This window comes from Nuphar pumila, chromosome 5 (assembly GCF_984573655.1).
Source record: "Nuphar pumila chromosome 5, dmNupPumi1.hap1.1, whole genome shotgun sequence".
NCBI classification, from domain to species: domain Eukaryota; kingdom Viridiplantae; phylum Streptophyta; class Magnoliopsida; order Nymphaeales; family Nymphaeaceae; genus Nuphar; species Nuphar pumila.
This window is the reverse complement of record NC_143253.1, coordinates 5495781-5519089: the sequence shown is the minus strand read 5'-3', so window position 1 is coordinate 5519089 and position 23309 is coordinate 5495781. Positions and strand designations below refer to the sequence as shown.

General features: G+C 39.0%; 1 protein-coding gene across 1 annotated transcript; it reads left to right on the top strand.

The window, feature by feature from the left end:
• Positions 1 to 8034: 8034 nt before the first annotated feature.
• On the top strand, positions 8035 to 17327 carry LOC149836574 (shaggy-related protein kinase eta-like). Its single transcript, XM_090005446.1, has 12 exons — positions 8035 to 8170; positions 9469 to 9567; positions 10582 to 10641; positions 10717 to 10989; positions 11080 to 11154; positions 11262 to 11318; positions 12339 to 12479; positions 12564 to 12614; positions 12696 to 12791; positions 13436 to 13519; positions 14016 to 14117; positions 16836 to 17327. The coding sequence occupies exons 1-12, from the start codon at positions 8090 to 8092 to the stop codon at positions 16929 to 16931; spliced, it is 1215 nt and encodes a 404-aa protein (XP_089861572.1). The 5' UTR covers positions 8035 to 8089; the 3' UTR covers positions 16932 to 17327.
• Positions 17328 to 23309: the final 5982 nt, after the last annotated feature.

Below are 23309 nucleotides of genomic sequence, written 5' to 3'. Positions count from 1 at the left end.
CTTGACTAAATGGATGATGTAGATCACATACACAGGGTCCAATTTGATGAAAACAACTTGCATCAGTGAGGTCCTAATGACAGGAATGGTGATATGGATGACTGGAACGTAAATGTGGTTATGGGTGCCATGCAAAACACTGTTTGCTTCACTAAATGGAGGAAAAGAGGGATTAAATGTGTTGTTATAGCCTGGCCACGGGCAGGCGGATGCCATGAAGGCCCTCAGAATGATGAAACCAGATGGTACCATCAACTTGATGGCCATCTCCTTCTCCAGTCAGGGAGGCCGCTTCTAGAAGAGCATGTCAGATCTAACACGCACAACCAAAATTTCTTCTGACGATGGGTGGACGAAAAAATTCTAGCTCCGTCACTGGTCCGAATAAATGAATCGTCCCCGAGACCCGAAGTCTGCCCACCCAACAAAAAACTTCCGGTTCCGCCACTGCTATGTCCACAATCAAATTGAGCCTTTTTTTTTATTGTGATGCAAAATACAGTACAAAGAGTTTAGAGTAAAATTACAAAAATACTCTCCAAAAAATCCTTCAAAAATTTAAGATTTATATTCATGTAGGAAACATGCTCTACACTCCTCCAACATGAAGATGAGAGAGGATCTAAGTTACCAATTTCATGTTTTTTTCAACTACATTGGGAACCAATTACATCCAAACTTGAAGACAGCATCAAGGCTTCCCTTTATAGAACTGAACAAATTATGTGGATATTGATTTTTTATTTAATATATAGGACACGAGGATACGTATTTTTTAATACATAATTTGGAACAAAATATGATGAAATTCAATTTTTAATTATATAGTAAATATTAAAACTCAAATTATTAAGTAAATATAAAAATCATAAATAATAATAATAAAAAATGTTTTAATACTAAAAATTGCTAATATGAATTGTGATATAGTGTGTCATGTGTCGTGTCACCATGCCATGATGTATGCCCCAAACATGTTATCCTATTGTGTTCCCATGACACAAGCAAGGATGAGTGCCTCTAAGCCAAATAATGAATAATGTTCCCTTTTAATTAATTACATTTGTCATTTACTTGCAATTTAATGCAGGAACAGGAACGAGCAGTCCGAACCTAGGATGGATAGGTGGATCTTTTTTTTTTTCAGATTGTTGGATTCAGTTTGGATATCAGATACATTTAAAATACACCATAGGAATAGGGTTTTATTTAGTTTCTCTTAAATATTTACTACGTGGGTTTGTAAATGATTGGTTGATGAATGAAATTTTGAGTATTTTCTTTCAATTTAATTGTTATTTTTTTATTAAATTTGAGTTTTCATAGTTTAATTTCGTAGTTGTAATTGGTAAAAGTAGATTTTCTTCACAATCTCTCAAAAATTAGCCTACTTTTTAAAAATTGTTTTTGCATCCTAAATAGGGGTGGCAATGGGTCGGGTTTGACCCAGACCTAAACCATATCAAACCCTGTAGGATCAAGGTTTGGTGATAAATAAGAAGGTCCGATTAGAATCCGGGTCGCACCTGAAGGACCTGATTAATACATGGAGTTGAGTATGGTTTGTGAAATTTCATACTAGACCTAGGCCTGACCCTGGTAGTTATGATCAAGATTCATAATTTTTTATTGTCCAGAATTTTATAAAAAATATTATTTTATTGGTTCTAGTTCATGTAATCTTTATAGGATCTGGGTTTGGTTTCTGTTGTGGTGGGTCCATTTGGACCCGGGTATGGACCCGATACCATCATCTCAAATTAGGTCTGGGTTTGGTTTCACTTGAGTCTGAACCAAACCTGACCCACTGACACTCCTAATCCTAAAGAATTGTATGCCATTGATATTCACTTTATAAATCTTACTTTGGATTTATGTACAACTTACTTTTTATAAGAAATTGAATTGGCTTTCTAAAATACTTTAATAAGTGAATATCATGTGATTGAACCAAACTTATCATTCCTTTGCATCGTTTTCAACAGTGTTCGAACAATAGTATTTTTTTTCAAAAGTCCTTTGTTCACCAACATTGTTTTCATCTCTCTCTCTCTCTGCATGTCTGTTGCGCATGCACGTACAGAATCCCGTGTTTGTCAAGTACTTACTCCCCACATTCTCAAAACGCCCAATCTGATTGTCTTTTCCCAAGCTTTTATCTTTTTTTTTCTCACATGTTCTGACAAAAAATCAATGCCATTATCTTGGATATATCAGTATATTCTTATTATTCGACATATCCTGCAAAAGGATTTTTGTTCTTGATTTGCAGATCGGGTACTCATCTTTTGTTATCAGTACCATTCGTGTCCACCAAGTTTGGTTCACTGTGATTCATCCTAAATCTTTGGCCCTTTTCTTTTCAATCAAACTGGTTTTTTTGTTATAGATTCTACGATTTGCTCTTAGTTCTAAAAGTTGTGTATTTCTTTCTTGGTATTACAGATCACTGACAGCAAGCGTTGCTCTCAGTCCAATAAATAATATTTCTCTTTTTTGTCTTTTAAGTATTTTTAAAAGATAAAAAAAGAGTATTCCTTTTTTCTTCTGTGGATTGATCTAACAAACTCTTATCCTATCTTAGATAGATACGGGTACGATCCGACGTAAGACTCAAGCTAAACATAAGAGTTTAATTTTTTTTTACAAATAGGATATGGTGACAAATAATTTTTTCTTTTTTTATTCGATAAAAAAAATATTTTTTTATTTTTCAATATATTAAAATGCATTTTTAATGAATTACTATTAACAAGTTTTAAAATAATGTTTGTACGTGTAGTGTATCGGACTCATATCACCCATGACACACCCTACGTGAGATATAGATCTTATCAAGTCTATTTTTTGAAAGGCAAGCTGGGGTTAGGCAGACCCTCATCAGTTATTATTCAAACGGACCATTGAGGTTTGAACCTGCAACGTCCCAAACAGAAGGAGACGTGCACTGACAGCTCCTACCAACAACGACGGAGCCCTTATCAAGTCTCTGATGACACTTTGATGCCAGAAATGAGATTTACTTTTTCTCTTTTCAGTGGGAGAATGCAGTACCTTTTAAGATTGAGAGAGGTGAGCATATTTGTGATGTTGGAAAATGCTCGTTTTCATACGAAAAGGAATCACTTTCTTGATTTCGAAACATGGACAATCAGTTGTGATGTATACATCTTGGAGAAGGATCTGTTGGTTTCAGATCTTGGTATAACCAAATTCAACCTGTGTTTTATTAAATAAAGTCGGGATTTGGCTTAAATTTTGAATCAATTATCACACGTCTAAACACATTGTATTTAGATATGATACATAATGGATTTTGGTCTGTCTTAAAATATCAAAATGGAGTTAGGATTTAACCCATTTGGGTTCAAATGCAAGATCCAATCTAATTTGTAATTTTGAAACTGGTTGAACCTAACATTTCATAGTACAAACACAAACATAAGAAATTGAATCCTACCCTGTTTTTATACAGTGGAAAACAATAATAATTCTTAGTATTCAAAATGATGCAGTTCAGTTTCATGAGGGATTCACTTGTGTTCCAATGGAATTCTGATGCCATACATTCAAGTTCTTCAAAAAACAAACAGGACAATTCTGAATTTGGTGGAATTGTGATGACAATTGATATTCTACCCAACAACAGTTATTCAAAGTTCTTCATATTTTTTTTTTTTTTTTGATATTTACACGGAGAAACCACCCTCAAGATCAGAGACCTAGCTGTGCTAGGTCTGCCTGCTGTACTTCCTATCACTATCTTGGCAGCTTTAGACTCTGTGGGCTTTACCCCTTGCCCACAAAGTGTCTCTTCAGCTTGCACGATGAGTGAAGTTCATGGGATTGGAACCTAGACTGCCACCTAGCGGCCTAGGCCACCTCCATCCCACTACGCCAAGCCCCTTCAGGGCAAGTTGTCCATAAACTGGGACAACATAACGGATACCAGTGGATGGAGACACTGTTGATGTTCCAAGCGTACTCTATAGGGTTCCCAAGCAGATGTAGGTACCCCTATTTGTAGGGTACCCTAACCCTACCAATTTTATTGAAATGAAAGTTGGCAAGAAGTAAAGGAGAAGAAACATGATCTTTATTTGCTTGATGTAGCATGTTTCTGTTTCAGCTTTGATACTATGAAATCTCACCGCTCACTGTGCCTGGGCCAAACAACTCGTGTACCATCCATCTTTAAAAACAGGAGGAATTAGTCATAACCTGACAAATATCGCAAAATTTTTCAGTATGTTAATGGAGAAACATGATAGGTTGGTAAACGTTTAAAACGCTGATAAAATCATTGATATTTTTTGGAAGGAAGATAAAATCATGCCTTGAATGAATATATCGGGATCATATTATGAGAACTGAACATATTAAGCTAAGCCTCATTTCTCCTTCTGCCCCGTTCTGACCTATAGGTTTTAAGTATTTTATGATAGATCTGAACCGTTAGATGTGTTTAGCATGATCGATTTAGTGAGAATAGACTCTTGAATCATTTTTTTTTTTTATAAAAATACATGTTTTTATGAGCCTACAAAAATTGATACCTTCATAGCCATTGATTTTGGATCACTTGAAAAACCTGTATACAGGTCAGATTCCGACGACCCAAAAGCCGGTTCCCACTAAACAAAACTTATACATCACATCTACACGTGCAAAAAAAATACTTAAAACTAATTTTTTTGAATGGGCCTAATGAGATCTAACGAAAAAGGGGCCTAAAAAAACGCATTATTCTATTATATATATATATATATACACGTTAAGATTGAGAACCTGAGAATTTTTTTTTTTATAAAACCTGACATGGTTGGGTTATTACAGACCTGATAGGATCCAGTTGGCACGGGCTCAGTTCACTTAATTAAAGGTCCCACTCGTCTTCACACTATCCAAGGATATGGATTCACCTCTTATCTGTTAACAAACAGGCAGGCAAGCCAAGACCTCTTAACCCTAGTTGGCTGGGCCACTACATTGATTACGGGTTGGGTCTGGCCATGGTGGAGTCCGTTAAGTCTTAGCAAGGGCAGAATCAGACCCGATGCATACGCTAAAACCATAATGCATTATAGATTGCTTCATCTTAAACAGATCACCCTGGTGGACCCTGCCCACTGTTGACCATTTTGGATCCATAACCGGTTCCGTAGTGGTGCATTTACCATCTGGTCGTTTTCGGACTCTCGACCCACTTAAGTTTATCCTGAGGTGGACCAATTGGAGATCCATCCGCTAACTCACCAACTAATGCCCAGAAGTCAGTCTTAGATTGATGGTGCTGAAACTCATATCGGGTCTGCTAAGGGCTCTTAATTTCGGACCCCAAACTCGGGACTGCTCCAGTTTTATCGTGTTGGCCAAGTCAACACGCACCTCCCAATGGGGTCCCGAACCTAGGGATGTCAATGGGTCGGATATTATGCGATATCTGACCTGAATCCTTATCCGATTAGTCGGTTTTGGTAGCCCGAAGTTTTATATTGAAATTCCAGTCTAGAACCGACTAAATCAAAATCTGAATGCAAGTAAATGCCAGGGTTTAATCTAGTTGGTTCTGGATTCATTTTAGCTGATTCCATCAAATCCCGAATCCGAATTCAAATCCAATTATATCAGACTCCAGTAATGCCTAGATCCGACCCGTTTAGCTGATCGCATCCGACTCCGAAGCCAAGCCAATCGTTGTTCGTGAAATGACTAAAATACCCAAGCCACTGTAAGAACTTCAAAGGTCACTACCGTCAAAGGCTTTCGGGAATCGAGGTCTGACCGAAGCAAAAAAGTTCCCATAAGTCATGAAAAGACACTCCTGCCAGGTGTGTACGACACGTTTTAGTACACGTGTCAGCTTGACGAAGGTACCACGTATCAAAATGAGACTCCAGGGACTCTGAGCCCCGGAAAGAGAGCGGCTGGTTTTACCAAAAGTGGGGACAGGAATCACATCATGCACAGAGACCGGACTCGCTGACACCGTTTTCGACGCCTTGACCACGCTACCGCGTCTGTCATCAAAAAGCCACCAACCCTCAACAAATTAAAAAGAGGCTAAAAAGCCTATAATGCAATAAAATAAATAAATAAATAAATAAATCATTTAAATCAGTTTTTTTTTTATAACACAAAGAAACCACACTCGGCACACTAGCTCAGCCTACTATACATGCGGTTGTTGTGCCAACAATGTAAAATTCTGAGGCTAGGAGTCCTACCCTTGAGCTTATTATACCCATTGGCTCGCGCAAAGAGTGATGTGCCCTACGAGAATCGAACCTTGACTGCCCGTCTAGCAGCTAAACCCCCACCCAACTAAGCAAACCCTTTTGGGGCTCATTTAAGCCAGTTGTTACTCTTAATTTAAAAAATCAGTCTCACATTTTTTTATTTCTTGAAATGAGACTTTATTTTCCTAAAACTACCAAACGGAGACCTACGTTAACTCAGGTTAAAACACAAGTCAAAATTGCTATAACAATCTTCATAATCAAATGTTTTGAAAACCAAGAAAAGATTAATGTTTTTGAAGATGGTAGGTGTTGACGGTTGACCTGAGGTGACTATTTGGTAGTTTTGACGAAACACATGGCGTCTTTTTAAAATTTTTAAAAAGGTTTGACCATCTTTTTAATTAAGGGTAAAAAGTGGCCTCTCGAATGAAATTTTGTTATAAAAATATGAGACAAGTATTTGAAATATTCTTTTTATGATAAATCGGAGATAAGTTGCTGATTTTTTTCCTTACGAGGGAAGTACAATTGGTTGACTCGTGCCTTGTTTCGTTGATGTACTATTTAAATTATTTTTTCAAACATTAATGAATATAGTGTTCGGGGTAAACTTAAGAAGATATGGATGAAGGTGATAAGAAAGGATATGAATGCTTTGAACCTCATCGAGAACATGACATTGGATAGAAATGAATGGAGGAGAAGGATTCATGTGGAAGACCCATAATGATTTTCTTTGTTGGTTCATATTGCCGACCCCAATTGTTTTGGGATGAAGGCTTAGTTGTAGTTGTTGTTGTAATTGTAATGAATATAGTGTTCAAATCATTTTTTAAAAATATTCAAACACATGAGATGGCTATTGACAAATCACGGGCCATTCAAGCTCCGATCACCTTTTTACGAGACGAGAACAAAGCCCCAAAACCTAACCTAGGCTCCGTCCACCCAAGCGAGGCTTGACCATTAGGGCCTAGCACCCTTGGCCTTCCTCTAGCTACAAGTTAAGCTTCATATATACGTCAACTCAAAAAACAAATAACACCATCTTGATGCAATTAAGCCCAAATAACATCATCTTGGTGCAATTAAGCCATTCAAGCTAGCTCTACGATAAACCACGACGGTTAACATATGAAACCTTGCAACTCAAGTTTTATAATCTCATGTGAAAACCTAATTAAGCAAGGAGACTACTTCTGACTTTTTTATGCATAATTAATATGTTCGTCAACCCCAAATAAATAATTCCATTTTGGTGCAATTAAGCGAAAATAACATCATCTTGGTGCAATTAAGTCATTCAAGCTCTACACTAAACCATGACCGTTAAAGATATGAAACCTTTCAACTCAAGTTTCTAATCTCATGTGAAAACCTAATTAAGCAAGGAGACACTTTATGCATCATTAATATGAAGGTCAACTCCAAACAAATAATACGATTTTAGTGCAATTAAGCCAAAATAACATCGTCTTGGTGCAATTAAACCATTCAAGCTTTACACTAAACCATGACGGTTAAGATATAACTCAAGTTTTCTAATCTCATGTGAAGAAGAAAGAAAAGTTAATAATCTAGTTTGCAGTTAACTTGGGTATTGTACTAAAAGTTAGTGCCATCCACGTCATTTAATCAGAAAAAGTTTAGGAGGTTGATTGTATTAATCAAAGTTCTGGTGGGGTTCATGTAATAACTAATTAATTAGCTGTTTTTTTGCAAATTTACAGAAAAAAAAACCAGAAAGAGGAGAAAGAGAGGGTGTCGATAAAATCAACGATTTGTAAGGGTGGGGATGTAGTTGGGGTGAAGGAAGCGGGCCACTCCGTCCTTCCACACCACATGTGATGGCTTCCCTGCCTCTGGGGCCTCATTCGGATGAGGGGTTGAAGGCTGCGCCCGCCCTCCCGGAGATGGCCGACGTCAAGGTAAAACCTCTCCCTCCGTCCCCTTTTTCCGGCGGCTTCGGCGTTTCCTTAGTCCATTTTCCGGGGACCTTCCCGTTGCTTGATCCGACAGGTTTAGATCTTATCCTAGGGTTTTTCAGCTCTGGAATGCCGGTTCCCGTAGAGATTAGAGTTCGACTTTCGGCTTTTTTCTTGAGTGTTTTTTCTTTTTATTTTCTTTTTCTTTTAGGACGATCGATGCGTTTGGCTCGCGAGATTTAGGTTTCTCCGTGGGCTTTTGAGGGTTTCTTGGGAGTTCTTTGCCGGTTTCCGGCTGTCCATCCGATTTTGCGTTGGTTCTCCATCAATCTGGGCCGGCGGTTGATGTTTCTTGCTCTAATCTTATCGTTTTCTTGCTGGAACGTTGCTTTTCTGGTTAGAATATCTCGGTTTCTTGTTGAAATCCGCCCATCTTTTGTTTCTACATTCATATTTTCGGTTCTGCATGTTACGTTGGCCTGATTCTGCATTGAACGTCTGTATTTATCTTGCTTTTTCTGTCGATCTTTAGTGTTTTCCGCTGGAAGTAGGCCCTTTGGTCGTCGTTCGTCTAGATCCTGCTTTTTGTCTTGGTCATCTTCCATATCCTAGACAGATCAATGTTACTGGCTGGGAATCTGGCGACGCTACATTTTCCAGAGAGTGTTCTCCTCTGCCTGATGGGGATCTGATGGATTTAGTGCTTTTCCAGTCGCTTTAGGTTATAATCGAAGGTTACAGTTTCGCGCATTCTAAGTTTTATTTCGTTCTCTCCATTTTTTTTTGTTTTAGGCGTATCTATGCGGCACTCTTGTAGTTGTCCGGCGGAGTCGTTGCTCCCTTTCCTTTTTTGTGTTATTGAGATCTTTGGGGAAGGTCGATCTACTATTCTAGGTGGCTCAGTTGCTCTTTGTTAATGCTAGGGTTTCTATTGGTTTGTTAGTGAATTTTTGTTCTGTTTTTAAGGGGTTTAGTATGCTTTGGTCTTGCTCCTGTTTATCCTAAGGATAGATTTTTAGTTCACTCTTCCCGATTTTTTTCTTGTTCTTGTGCATCGGTCCTCTTTGTGAGATTTACTGTATGTTTGAGTGCTAGCTCCTTTATTACGTCCCCTCATATTGTGTTCTTATGCTAATATTTTGTTCTTTAGCTTGAGCTTGGTTGTGTCATTGTTTCCTAAAAATGTTGCTATATTAAGATCTAAAGAAATATCTTTGATCCCTGATCAGCCACTTTGTTTCTTTTCCACTACGACCCTTTTGTATTAATTGACTTTTGTTAATGTTATTTTTGAAACACAGGATTTATCGGCTTCAATGTCTGTTGTGGAGGGGAATGACGCTGGCACCGGTCATATCATTTCCACAACTATTGGAGGCAAAAATGGTGAAATGAAACGGGTTAGTTTTAGTGGTTGTGCTCTCATAAAATTTCCTTTCCTTTATCTCTTTTTGCGTGATAATTAAATAATGATTTGTATGGTTATTGAACAGTGAATTGTAGCATGGTAGAAGCTTGATGGTTGCTGTTCACTAATACGGTTTTCCTATGCTCTTTGCCCTCAATAATAGGCATACTTGTAATAGAAAAATTGATTGATGCCGAACCTTCTGGATTGTTTGTGTTTGGTTGTAATTTTGGTTTTTATTACAAAAGTGGCTTATCTGGCTGTTAAATTAAATTGTAATATTTGTGAGCTTGATGGCTTCTGTTCATTGTCTTGCATGAGGCATGTGGCCTGCGGCCCATCATAATGGGTTGGGTTAAAACTAATATGATATTTGGCTTTCTGGATCATTTGTAATTTGTTGTTCTTTCAGTCATTGTCTTGTCTTGTTCATTTGGCCCTTCATAATGTGTTACTGAACTGATTTTCGTTTTATGGATAATTTGTAATTAGTTATTATCTTGGTTTCTACTTGAAAAGTGTCTGGTTTCATGAACGTTATTCTTGTCAGTTGATGAATCTTTCTGGCTTAAAACTTGCTAATCTTAGCATGGGGTCCATTTGTATTGATTAATTGATCATGTTTTGGCTTTTGGGATCCACTTTCCTGATAAAATTATTATCATCATTATTGTTATTGATATCATTCATTATTGTTATCATCATCATCATCATCATCATCTTTGTTATGGATATTATTATTATTATTGTATTACTGCTATTATGCTATGTGAATCATATCTTTTGCATGCTTAAACTTTAAAGCTGATAGGTACTTGAATCAATGTTTTGCAACTCTGATTAATTGTTCTTGCCCTTGCTGCTGTATATTCCATTGGCTGAACCGATGAATTAAATTATAGACATGCATGGTTCTGTTTTTCTTATCTTCCACAGATGATGTTATTCTTGTATATTCTGCTAATGTTGAAGGGTGACTAATTTGTTTGATTCTCTCATATTCCAGACTATCAGTTACATGGCAGAACGAGTTGTTGGGACTGGATCTTTTGGCATTGTCTTTCAGGTATTAAAAAATGATCAGTTTGTCCTACTTTAACGCCAGCTAGAACATTTTGCGAGTGATGCGATTCATGTCCAGGCAAAATGCTTGGAGACTGGAGAGACTGTGGCTATAAAGAAGGTCTTGCAAGATAGGCGGTACAAGAACCGTGAGTTACAGCTGATGCGCTCAATGGATCATCCTAATGTTGTTTCTTTAAAGCATTGTTTCTTCTCTACAACAAACAATAATGAGCTATTTCTAAATCTGGTTATGGAATACATCCCTGAAACTGTCTATCGAGTGCTCCGGCATTACAGTAACATGAACCAAAGAATGCCACTTATATATGTGAAACTATACACTTATCAGGTATGCTGACCTGTCTTTTTTTAGTTCTTGTCCTGCTATGTTACTGGATTCTTTTTTTTATTTTTTATTGACTGGTGTCTTTTACTCCAGATATTTAGGTCACTGGCTTATATACACAATGGTGCTGGGGTTTGTCACAGGGATGTTAAACCCCAAAATCTTCTGGTATATATTTTTGGATGTTACCTATTCTGACTTGATTTATGCTTAGTGAAGTGAATAATCTTTTCTTTCTTTTCCCCCCTCCTTTGACTATCTTGAAACATCTGCAGGTTGATCCTCTTACCCACCAGGTTAAGCTTTGTGACTTTGGAAGTGCTAAAGTTCTGGTAATTTCTTCCTTCTATTTTATTTTTGCCCTGTACTTTTTGCTGCTGTATCAGCTGGGACCTTCATCACATGCTTTAATTCATCTTTTACATAGAGTGGGTCTCTAAGATCAACCCCATGTAGATGGGACAAGCCATGTCATTGATAATAATTAATGACAGTACCATAGTAGGTTTCCTATGTTGTCTTTGCTTGCATTAACTGTGGCATATTTAAATGCATGATCTGCATGTGGTCATACATATTATGCACATGTTTCCTTGCATGTGCCTATCTCTTTTCATATGTTGTTAGTAAATAATAATCCAGATGAGATTTTCTCTTACGTCACCCTTTCGTTATGATCTCATAGTAAATGGTCTGTGAAGATGCACGTCAAAATGAAATGCATGATGCTTTTTTCTTTTTGTGTACCAAATTCTGTTGTACACTTGTCCTCTGTTTATTCAGAGAGGTCTCCTCTCTTCTGTGGTATAGATGAATGTGTGCTGTAAATATGGCTTCCAAGAGTTTTTTTGTTTGTTGTCGAGGTCCATTGGATACCACTAACTTTATTTGGTTCATGCATGCATTCACATGTTTGTATGGGACTGTATTCTATGCGTGGGACTTGTCCTGATGAACTGTTATGGGTACTCTTTTACTACCTGGAATTTTGCAGTATATGTGCCTTTAAATGTTAGAATTGAATAAATACACAAGTTGAATGCCAAAACCTGGATAGTTACTGATCATATGCAGTTTTAAGTAATGGCCATCTTTGCATAATTTAGCTACTAGGGGCTTCTTAAAATGCTATTGTCTCTTTTGAATTTGGACCTTGTTGAAGTGTCGGCTTTTGTAGATTAATAGATATTCCAAAATTTTTAGTTTTGCTTGCATCTAAGAGAATATTTTGCTTGTTAAGTACATTGTATGTTGTCTTCACGCATTAATCTCAAATTTCTATTTCTTGTTTGACAATTCACATTCTTGAAAAAGTTGACTCATGTGGCCATGGTTCTTGATCTGCATATCAGGTAAGAGGTGAAGCTAACATCTCATATATTTGTTCCCGTTACTATCGAGCTCCAGAACTCATATTCGGAGCTACAGAGTATACCACTTCCATTGATATATGGTCAGCTGGATGTGTTTTAGCCGAGTTACTTCTTGGACAGGTTAGTCAATGTCTTGTTTATTTTTTGCTTCCTGACATTATATATCTGCATTTTGACAGTTTTATTTGAATTTTCTCTGTTTAGCCACTGTTTCCTGGAGAAAGTGCAGTAGACCAGCTTGTTGAGATCATTAAGGTAGCTATTCATATTTTGTACATTAACAATCTGTCTTCCTTATACTCTATAAGTCAGACTGAGTCATCAAAACTTGTTCAGGTGCTTGGCACACCAACCCGTGAGGAAATTAGGTGCATGAACCCTAATTATACGGAGTTCAGATTTCCACAGATAAAAGCACACCCTTGGCACAAGGTATGATCATCCATTTGCATGACCTTGCTTCTCACTGAATTAGTGGGAAAGTTTCAAACATTAGCATAGATTGAACAAAGGGGTTGCTGGTCAAATATTCTTCGTGTTAAAGACAAATTATATTGAAACAGCTAAGATGTGGTGTTTTAGTAGTTGAGTTTAGTTGGTTGAAACTTGTATTCAGCTCATATTTTTGTACTGCATGCGTGCGTGCGTCGTGCATCATGCATCATGCTTGTGTGAATGCGAGCTTGCTGGCGAAAGAACATGCCTGGTGTTCTTAACAAATAATGCCCCACTTGCTGCTAAAACCTTTTTCTTGTTGAGTGTGTTTTAGTGTATATAACATCTAAAGTTTGATCCATGCCTCAACTTCACTTGGATTCAACGCAGCATCCTTGCTTTGAGCTTGAGAACTAGATCAGGCTTGTCCCATTTGCCTTTCTCTGGAGCTCAAATGGCCTCTATGAGATGCAAACTAGAGTTGCTTGAGTTGCTTTTGAGTGTCTGAGCTTGTTTGGCGATACTACAAATACGTAACTGTTCTTGGGTGATGTGGCTATGTTTTTTATGCAATTTCAACTTTTTAATCAACTGATCTTATGTTGGAATTTTCAGTATGTTTCTTGTGTTGTTTGTGTTAGGTTTTCCACAAACGGATGCCACCGGAGGCAATAGATCTGACTTCACGTCTTCTTCAATATTCCCCCAATTTCCGCTGCACTGCTGTGAGTTCAGTTACTTTTGGTTTTGTTACTTTGACAAGGTTGGATTTGGAAACTCTCTTTGCTAAATAGAAGGGTTGCTTCTCATAGCAAAAACATATTTATTTCCATATTTGTTGAATCCATTGTGGATTTTGCTGTGTAGCATGTAATGGAAACCAAAGTTGAATCCTTATATTTTGATTTGTGGAGTCAAATTGGGCATTTCTATAGAAAAGTTGTTAAATCAAGCTTGAGAAATTTTGATACATCAGCAGCATAAATTGCTGCATATCTCTGTATTTTCATTTTTCTGGTCCAAACATTTAATATCCAGTTTTTTCTTGATTTATGTACTATTGTAAATCTTTCCGTCTTGTTCTTTTCCAGGTGGATTCTTTTTCTGAATGCCCTCTATTATTTAGTTGAAACTTTAATGAGATGGTGTTAAATACTCCTTTTTGTATTTGCTGTAAAGCCGTTTCTTTTGATAGGACTGCATTCTTTGTTTGTGCTGCAGCTAGAAGCATGTGCCCATCCCTTCTTTGATGAGCTTCGGGAGCACAGTGCACGCTTACCAAATGGACGTCCCTTACCTCCACTATTTAACTTCAAGCAGGAGGTATGTCTTCCTTGGTTCTGGTGGTTTTTTCCTCTCTTGGATATTCAACTTTTGTTATCCTTTTGGTTTTTTTTTGCCTCTCAGTGTTTTGCATATTTATTTTTAGTTCTCTTTTCTTTCACCAACCATATTTGGTGTTTAATTTGAAAATTCCAACTGGCTCCTGTATTCTTCTGAATACTTGAAGTTTCTCTTTGTTAAGGTTTCCTCGAGCTTGTGACGTGCTTACATGCTATTTTGAATTAACTATTCTAAATCTCAGTTCTAGTCATCCAATTTTAAAATTATTTGGTAATTAGAAATAAGTTCTGGTACAATCTGAAATGCTCCTGAAGGTTTTGACAAGCTAGGTCTATGAGGCACTGTAATATGCTCATTTATAAGGCTGAATGAAGTGTCATGGTCTTGTTTAGCTTTCTATTTTTATTTTTTACTTGTATCTGGTGCATCTTCTGTGTGGGCTTTAATTAGTTGTCTGAAGTGCTTTATAGTTGCTCAAACACCTGTTTTGGCATGCACTTTAACTGGTTGTCAGAAGTATTTTTTGAAACAGTTTTATTTTTTTCTCAATAGTTTTTTAGTCTATTCAGTTTTGAACATGATAGTGGTTTATCTTATAATTTGAGAGGGACGTGTAGGAATTGTTTGATCTCCAGTTTATTGGGGTAAAGTAAGTCCTTTGTTTTTGAGGGAAACAAAATTTAAACGCATTTTTCAATCAGTTAACACAACCAATGTTAGTATAATTAAAATTCAATGTGATAAACCCTCTGTATGTGTGTGTATGTGTTATTTTGGAGGGAAACAAAAATTCAAACACATTTGTCAATCAGTTGAATGAATGGTTTAGATAGCACATACACACACATTCCAAATTAAAATTCAGTGTGATAAACCCTCTGTATGTGTGTGTATGTGTTTAAATGTTTTGGAATTAAACACGGCCAAGAATGAATGATTTAGATAGCCAGCAACCAAAGTAGATAGAGTTGAACCATGTGGGATCCAATCCAAGCCCTTCAAAGACTAGGACTATCCAACCTGTTGGACTACTTTGACACGAGTCAACTTTACTAAAAGAACGACTTTTGCTTACTGATATCTCAAAGAGGAAGAACCAAAAGAAAAAAAGAAAACAGTTGTAAATTCAACAGCTTCCAAATAAGGCCGGTGACAAAGACAATACATGTTTAGAATGTTATGCAGGGGCATTTTCTTAAACATTTCACGGAAATATAGTCACATGTAATTTTTGCTTAATTTAACCTACGGACAGATACAATATAAACATACATAAAAGTCTCTGTGTGTGTGTGTGTGAGAGAGAGAAGGGATCATCATGCCACCTTTTTGTTATGTGTGTGTATGTGTTATTTTGGAGGGAAACAAAAATTCAAACACATTTGTCAATCAGTTGAATGAATGGTTTAGATAGCACATACACACACATTCCAAATTAAAATTCAGTGTGATAAACCCTCTGTATGTGTGTGTATGTGTTTAAATGTTTTGGAATTAAACACGGCCAAGAATGAATGATTTAGATAGCCAGCAACCAAAGTAGATAGAGTTGAACCATGTGGGATCCAATCCAAGCCCTTCAAAGACTAGGACTATCCAACCTGTTGGACTACTTTGACACGAGTCAACTTTACTAAAAGAACGACTTTTGCTTACTGATATCTCAAAGAGGAAGAACCAAAAGAAAAAAAGAAAACAGTTGTAAATTCAACAGCTTCCAAATAAGGCCGGTGACAAAGACAATACATGTTTAGAATGTTATGCAGGGGCATTTTCTTAAACATTTCACGGAAATATAGTCACATGTAATTTTTGCTTAATTTAACCTACAGACAGATACAATATAAACACACATAAAAGTCTCTGTGTGTGTGTGTGTGAGAGAGAGAAGGGATCATCATGCCACCTTTTTGTTAGGTCGGGCATCAGGACCTTACAAAAATCACAGTTGCAATTGTTTCTTGATTGATCCGTATGCGTTTAACAATGCTTATTTAGTAAAACATGCTTTGGACAGAATTGTTCTAATGAAAACATATATTTTATCATAGAGTTTTGGTGCACTATAGAAAAAGCAGTAGTTACTGGACAATTTTATCACCTAAACGACCTAGACACTTCAGGAAAACAGTCACATGTATATTTTGCTTAATTTAAACCTATGTGTCTATCATTTGATTATTTACTAAAAATTATCATTCGCATAGAATCAATTTGACCAAAAAATTTATTTTTCTTAAGTTCTAGTGCAATATGAGCGGCTATTTTTTATTGCCCAAAAAAAACATTTATAAAAAGTGCCTCACCTAAAGTATGTCTTTTACCAAGTTAAATAGTATAAAGTACATTTACAAGTTCAAATTAGGGAAACACTCATGCATATGCTTTTTCGAAGACGTTTAGGAGATAAGATTATTTAGCCGCCCCCCCCCCCCCCCCCCCCCCCCCCCCCCAACACAACACACACACACAGGGTCTAACATCGAATTAGTCATAGTAAAGTTGGTCGTGTAAACTGATTGACAAATGTGTTTGAATTTTTGTTTCCCTCCAAAATAACACATACACACACATACAGAGGGTTTATCACATTGAATTTTAATTATACTAACGTTGGTTGTGTTAACTGATTGAAAAATGTGTTAAGTTTTGTTTCCCTCAAAAACAAAGGACTTTACCTGTAATTTTTTGTTGCAGTTGAATGGTGCTTCTCAAGAGCTCATCGAAAAGCTTCTTCCTGAGCATGTGAGGAGACAATCTGGCTTGAATTTCCTGCACCCAACTGGCACATAGACACCCAGATGCGACCATGCTGTTTCATGTCCACGGAGGCTGGAGGAGGTCTTCACGGCTATTGCTTATTTTTTTTTTCGTTCGTTAGGCGCCAGCTTCCCCTGTACAACAAAGTTTAACCATGGGCAGCCCTTGGGTTTGTAGCATGGTCCACACATCCGGAGCTTGTCTGACAAGGTGTGACCTTTGTATATTGCTCTGATCAGAAAAGATTATCTGATCGGAAAGTCGCATGTATAACAAGGTGGACAAAGAGAAAATGGTAGCTTTGGAGTTGAAAAGGACCTGTTTTTTCTGGCAAGACCTCCATAGGGGGGGAATCGGTAATCGAGGTTTGCGTTCTTTTTCCATAATTATGACCTTTGAGTTAGTGGTAGTCCCAAATCGGTTTTGAAAGTTGGCCCTCTTGATCGATTTGTGTACATGTTTTTTTCGCCTGATTTTTTAAGCTGAAGAAGCAGAAAAAATAAAGGGTTGCCCTTAGCTAATTTTTAGTTCAGAAATTGAAGCCTACTTAGAGGTATATTTGTGGGAAACGAAATACAAGTTATTTTACTTTTATTTTCATTTGCTCTGGTCTTCGTTGCCCCTGGATGCTGCATTTTATGCTGACCACCCATCGAAGGATCTTGTAGATCGTTGGTCCAAGTGGGACCCTAGTGAATCTTTTCTATGTGATTGCAACTTGCATGTTATATGCCACTGGAAAGAAGTGGGGCATCGAGCAGGCTGGCTGACCCACTTGACTTCCGTCTTTGCCGTATCTACCAACTCCTGAGCAATAAGTTAGCCCAAGGCGAAGAGCATCCTGGAAACCCACCCTGGAGGGACTCGAAAAAAGATCATGTGCAATGTGATTGCACACTTTTAGTGTGCCTCTGCACCTAATCACCCTTCATTTTGGATACGGCCTGTCAGCTGTGGGGCCCAAAAAATGATGGAGGGCAACCAGGTGTAGCGGCACACAAAGTGTGCGATCACATTGCACATGATCCTCTCTCGAGTCTGATTGTGATTGTGCTGTTCCTCTGTTTGACGCCGACACCCAATCTAAAGCCTGTCTGAACTAACTTGGTTGTGATCTAAAGGCCATCAATCCTGCATTTATTGTTGCACACCCAAGTCCGGTCTAGATACTCACCCAGGTCTGGCTGAAATCCTAGGGGGTCCAACTCGCATTTGACTTGGATAGGTCAGCGTCACTTAGGTCTTTGACTGACGCACTCGCATGTGAATGTGTGGATGGCTAACGTTTCCTTTTTCGTGGTATGTATATCAGACCTCTGGTCGCTTTCCTCTCTATTCTTGCTTTGATTAGGTGTGTCAATGTTGATCCGGTATCTTTGGCTTTTATTCTCCATGATTCCTTTACTTAGATGTGGATGCCACCCAATCCGTTTCTTACTAATCAATCTGTCGTAGAAGGGTCATAAGAAAGAGAGAGAGATTTCTTGCTGAAGTTGTTTATGCACGGTATCTCTTAGAGGGAGTTATCAAGATGGAATCCCTAAAATTTCCTTCATGTTTTGTTTGTAAATCAGGATGGAACGGCTACAATTTCTTTGGTTGCTTCCATCGCGGTTCAACATTCGAGATCTCCCATCCCATATTTGGGAATGTACCTTTCTACCTCAGATGAGCAATTGACCATGGTTTCTGAGCATATCTTTGGGTTCAAGGACATCCTCTTCCCATCCCATATTTAGGAACGTACTTGTCTAAAAACAGAGGGAAAGAATGCATATGGCATGCAGTAAAGGACAGGATCACAAAGAAAATGCACTCCTGTGACTCGAATTACCTATCCTTTCAAGCCCGCATCACTCGTGGTCTTAACCACGCTACCTCAACATATGTTATCAATCTACAAGATTCTCAAAAAACCACTTGAAAGAATCACCAGGTCCACTCTGGAATTCCTTTGGAAAGGGCACAACACCCCTTTTGTTAGGTTGGGATCTCATCACGCAGCCCTTAGACTTTGGAGACCTGGGCATTAGTGATATCGGCCTGCTCAACAGAACCCTCAAGACAAAGTGGTGGTGGTGCTTGTGCATAGTAGACAAGATGTGGACCTCATTACCAACGGGGGCGCCGCTTGTCAGCTAGTGCGTCACCTTGTGTTGGGACGTTGCAGGTTCAAAACCCAATGGTATAGTTGTGTAACTGGTAGGGATCTGCCTAACCCCAGCTTGCCTTTCGAAAAACCATAAGATTGTGGGACCTCATTGTTAAAACGTAAATACAAGCTCAGCCCCTCTCCCCGTTGTTGGACTTGGCTCAAATAGATCGAAATCAAGCTCTCTCCCCTTTGGAGGGACTGGGTCACTGTCATCGAAGATTTTAAATCCCTTATGGAGATCAGATTAGGTACAGGTGATAAATCTAGCTTCTGGTTAGACATGTGGACTGGTCAGTCCTCTCTAGCTGATTCCTTTCCTACTCTTTATTGTGCTGCAAAGAACAAAGATGATTCTGTTTTGGAGTGTTGCAACGGTAGCAATGAATGGTCTATGCAGTTCTCAAGAGACCTCTCATGATCAGAGCGACAACGGCAGCTTCTTCAGCAATCTCTGCAAGGCACGACTCTTACATCTCATCATCTGGGAAGCCAGCAAAGATGGGATTTTCTCGGTGGCCTCCTTCATTAGAGCCTTCAGCCAAGCTGGTCCTAATTAAGCCTTTCCCTCACCAATCTATATGGGCTTTTGGTCCTTAGCCTAGAGCCAAGGCTTTCGCTTGAAAATGTCACCGTGTGAGGATGGGGGGGGTGGATTGGCGCGCCTCACCTCACCCCGTTTGGACTGGGGATGAAGGCAAGGATGGAGGTTAAAATCAAAACCCGTGTGAGGATGGAGGCGAGGATGGACTTACGCTATCCCCTGCCCTGCCCCGATCCCCGCCTTTCTCCGCTCCACCTCGCCCCGTCCCCAATCCTTCTTTAGGGATGGCAATGGACTGAGGGTAAAACAAGGCCCCACCCTGCCTCGCCCTGTTTGGACCGGGGATTGAGGACATGAAATGGGGATGGAGGTTAAAATCAAAACCTGTACGAGCATGGACAGCAGGATTTTGAGACAGGGTGGAGACCTTGTCCATTGCCCCCGCCCCTGTCCACTGCCATCCCTACTCCCAAATGGCCCGGTTAATGCTTTCCCTGGGTGGGTGAGTCTCGTCTTGGTCCTACCCATTAAATAATTTCATTCTTTACCTTTTTCTCTGATGCTGCTGCTGTTCTATTATCTGGTGAGTAGAGCCCATGTCAAATTTGGCAGAAGTGATTCTTTGCCTAAATAAAGATGAAGGGAGAATTACATACTGGGACAAGATGATCAATTTGATTCTTAAGCATCTGTAAGCAAAATTTGAAGCATGAAAGGGACACAGTCACCTTAAATTCATATGAGGTCTCTTCCTACTGTTCGTGAGGAGGATCCTAACCAGCTGGAATATGAACACAGACATGAAGTATGTAGAAGATCCGTTTGGGAGTAACACAACTTGGAAAACAACAATTTAAATGTAATATTTAGTAGCATCAGTCAATGGAAGAATGGAAAATCCATCACCTTAAAACAACTAGGGCTGGGAAAACGAGATGAGCCGCTCGTGGCTCGACCTATGTTGGGCTTGTAAGGAGCTCATTCGAACTTGTGAAATAGCCTATGCAAGCTGAATACAAACAACCAATGTTAATTAATAATATATATGTTTTACATATATTTTATACCATGGAGAGTGATTAATTTCAATAACGTACCATGTACCTTGCATGTGAAAACGATTTGGATAATGTTGACGATGGTACTCTCCAGATATTTTTGATGGTTTAACAACTTACCACATAATAAATGAAAGGTGCAGGTGTCTTAATAGAGAGTCCGGATCCAGTACAATCACATGGCCTTGGGCCCCATAACTGACAGGCCCGTCCTAAAGATGGAGGGTGATCTGGTGCATAATACACAAATATTTGTGCAATCATATCGCACCTGATGTTTTCCAAAGCAGGTTATATGTCCCCCCCGACAGGGCAGTTAGCTACATCTCATGTTCGGGGGTCCCAAAGAGCACCACGTATGTAAGCATGTGCATCTCGTATCCCCATGTTTGTCAGCATTAATTAGCATTGGAGTTTGATGCGATTGCAAAGACTTAAGTACCCTCTCCTCCATTGGTGCAAAAAAAAAATGACGATTCTTGAAAAGGAGTGGTTGTGAAGATTTAAGTGCCCCGAAGATGATTATTTAAGACCCAGTCTCTGCACTGCAGGATTATCTGAGAAAGAAATCTCCCCTGGAGGAGGCCATGAACATCAACCCTCTCACACTCTCTCTCTCCCTTCTCTTTCTGCTTCTATGCACATCCAACAGAAGATCTTACATTGCTCCATCAAGCACCGGCTGACCTGCATATTGACTGTTGTGGAGTCTGATTCAGAGTTTTTACCCTTACAGGAGGAGGGTTTGGGGGCTCCTCCCAGCGTGGGTAGCATCATTCAACTAAATGAGTTGTAGATCCTGATTCAGAGTTTTTACCCTTACAGGAGGAGGGTTTGGGGGCTCCTCCCAGCGTGGGTAGCATCATTCAACTAAATGAATTGTGAAGCCTGATTCAGAGTTTTTGCCCTTACAGGAGAGGGGTCTGGGGGGGCTCCTCCCAACGTGTGTAGCATCATTCAACTTAAAGAGTTGTGGAGTCTGATTCAGAGTTTTTTCCCTTACAGAAAGGGGGGTCTGAGGGCTCCTCCCAGCGTGGATAGCATCATTCAACTTGATGAGTTGTGGAGTCTGATTCAGAGTTTTTGCCCTTATAGGAAGAGGGTTTGGGGGCTCCTCCCAGCGTGGATAACATCGTTCAACTTGATTCATTGTGGAGCTTGATTTAGAGTTTTTGCCCTTATAGGAGGGTTTGGGGGCTCCTCCCAGCGTGGGTAGCATCGTTCAACTTGATTCGTTGTGGAGCCTGATTTAGAGTTTTTGCCCTTACAGGAGGGGGGTCCGGGGGCTCCCCCCGGCACGGGTCCTGGGTGTCGTGGTCAAAAAATGCACAGGGTATCGTGGCGAGAAAGACATATTTTTGTTCCAAGCAAGGTTGAAAGAAATCAATGGAAAATCCAACAAGGAGCATGCCAGAATCAAGATGTGGATGTCAAGCGAGAATGATGTTGTGCAACTAAAATAACACAAAATAATAAGGGTCTGGCTTTTAGTTAAAATGAGGAATGAAATAAAAATAGAAATCGCTGAAAATTTACAGAAATACACTAGACTCAATAACGAAGACACCACCTTTTACGGATTTGGAATATGACCTTCGGTTAAAGAGATATGACCCTGACAAGTTTGTCCTAATTCAGGTAGCGATTTGCTTACTGAATAACACTACAAATCACTATATTGATTTGCGGAAGACACTAAAAATTGCTATAGCGATTTGCGGAAGACACTACAAATCGCTATAGCGATTTACAAAAGACACTACAAATCGCTATAGCGATTTGTAGTATCTTCCACAAATCGCTATAGCGATTTGTAGTGTCTTCCGCAAATCACTATAGCGTTTCGTTGGAGATCTGAAAATACTGCAAATTGTTGTAGGAAAAACTCTAAATCAGGCACAGAAGTAGAGAGAGAAGGGAGAGAGAGTGAGATGGTTGATGTTCATGGCCTTCTCCAGGGAGAACTCTTTGCCTCCCTTGATTTCTTCTCTAGAGAGAGAGAGAGAGAGAGAGAGAGAGAGAGAGAGAGAGAGTTTTATAATGTTTTACGGAGAAGGAAGAAGAATAAGATGGCGATGGAGCAATGTAGGATCGTTTGTTGGATGTGCACAGAAGTAGAGAGAGAAGGGAGAGGGAGTGAGAGGGTTGATGTTCATGGCCTTCTCCAGGGAGAACTCTTTGCCTCCCTTGATTTCTTCTCTAGAGAGAGAGTTTTATAATGTTTTACGGAGAAGGAAGAAGAAGAAGATGGCGATGGAGCAATGTAGGATCGTCTGTTGGATGTGCACAGAAGTAGAGAGAGAAGGGAGAGAGAGTGAGAGGGTTGATATTCATGGCCTTCTTCAGGGAGAACTCTTTGTCTCCCTTGATTTCTTCTCTAGAGAGAGAGAGGGTTTTACAGTATTTTACGGAGAAAGAAGAAGAAGACTTTGAAGAGTCAACATCATCCTCGACTTTCTGGATGGAGGACATGTTTGTCCTTTTTTTGAACTGTTTATTTTTTTTTTTGAATAAAAGGCATTTTTGTCATTTTCTCAAACCATCACTTTATTAGAAGAATAGCAAGAAAGAGTACTTAAGTCTTTGCAACAACACCAGAGTCCGATGCAAAGTTATGTCAACATACACGGGAATAAGAGCCCCATGTGCTTGTATAC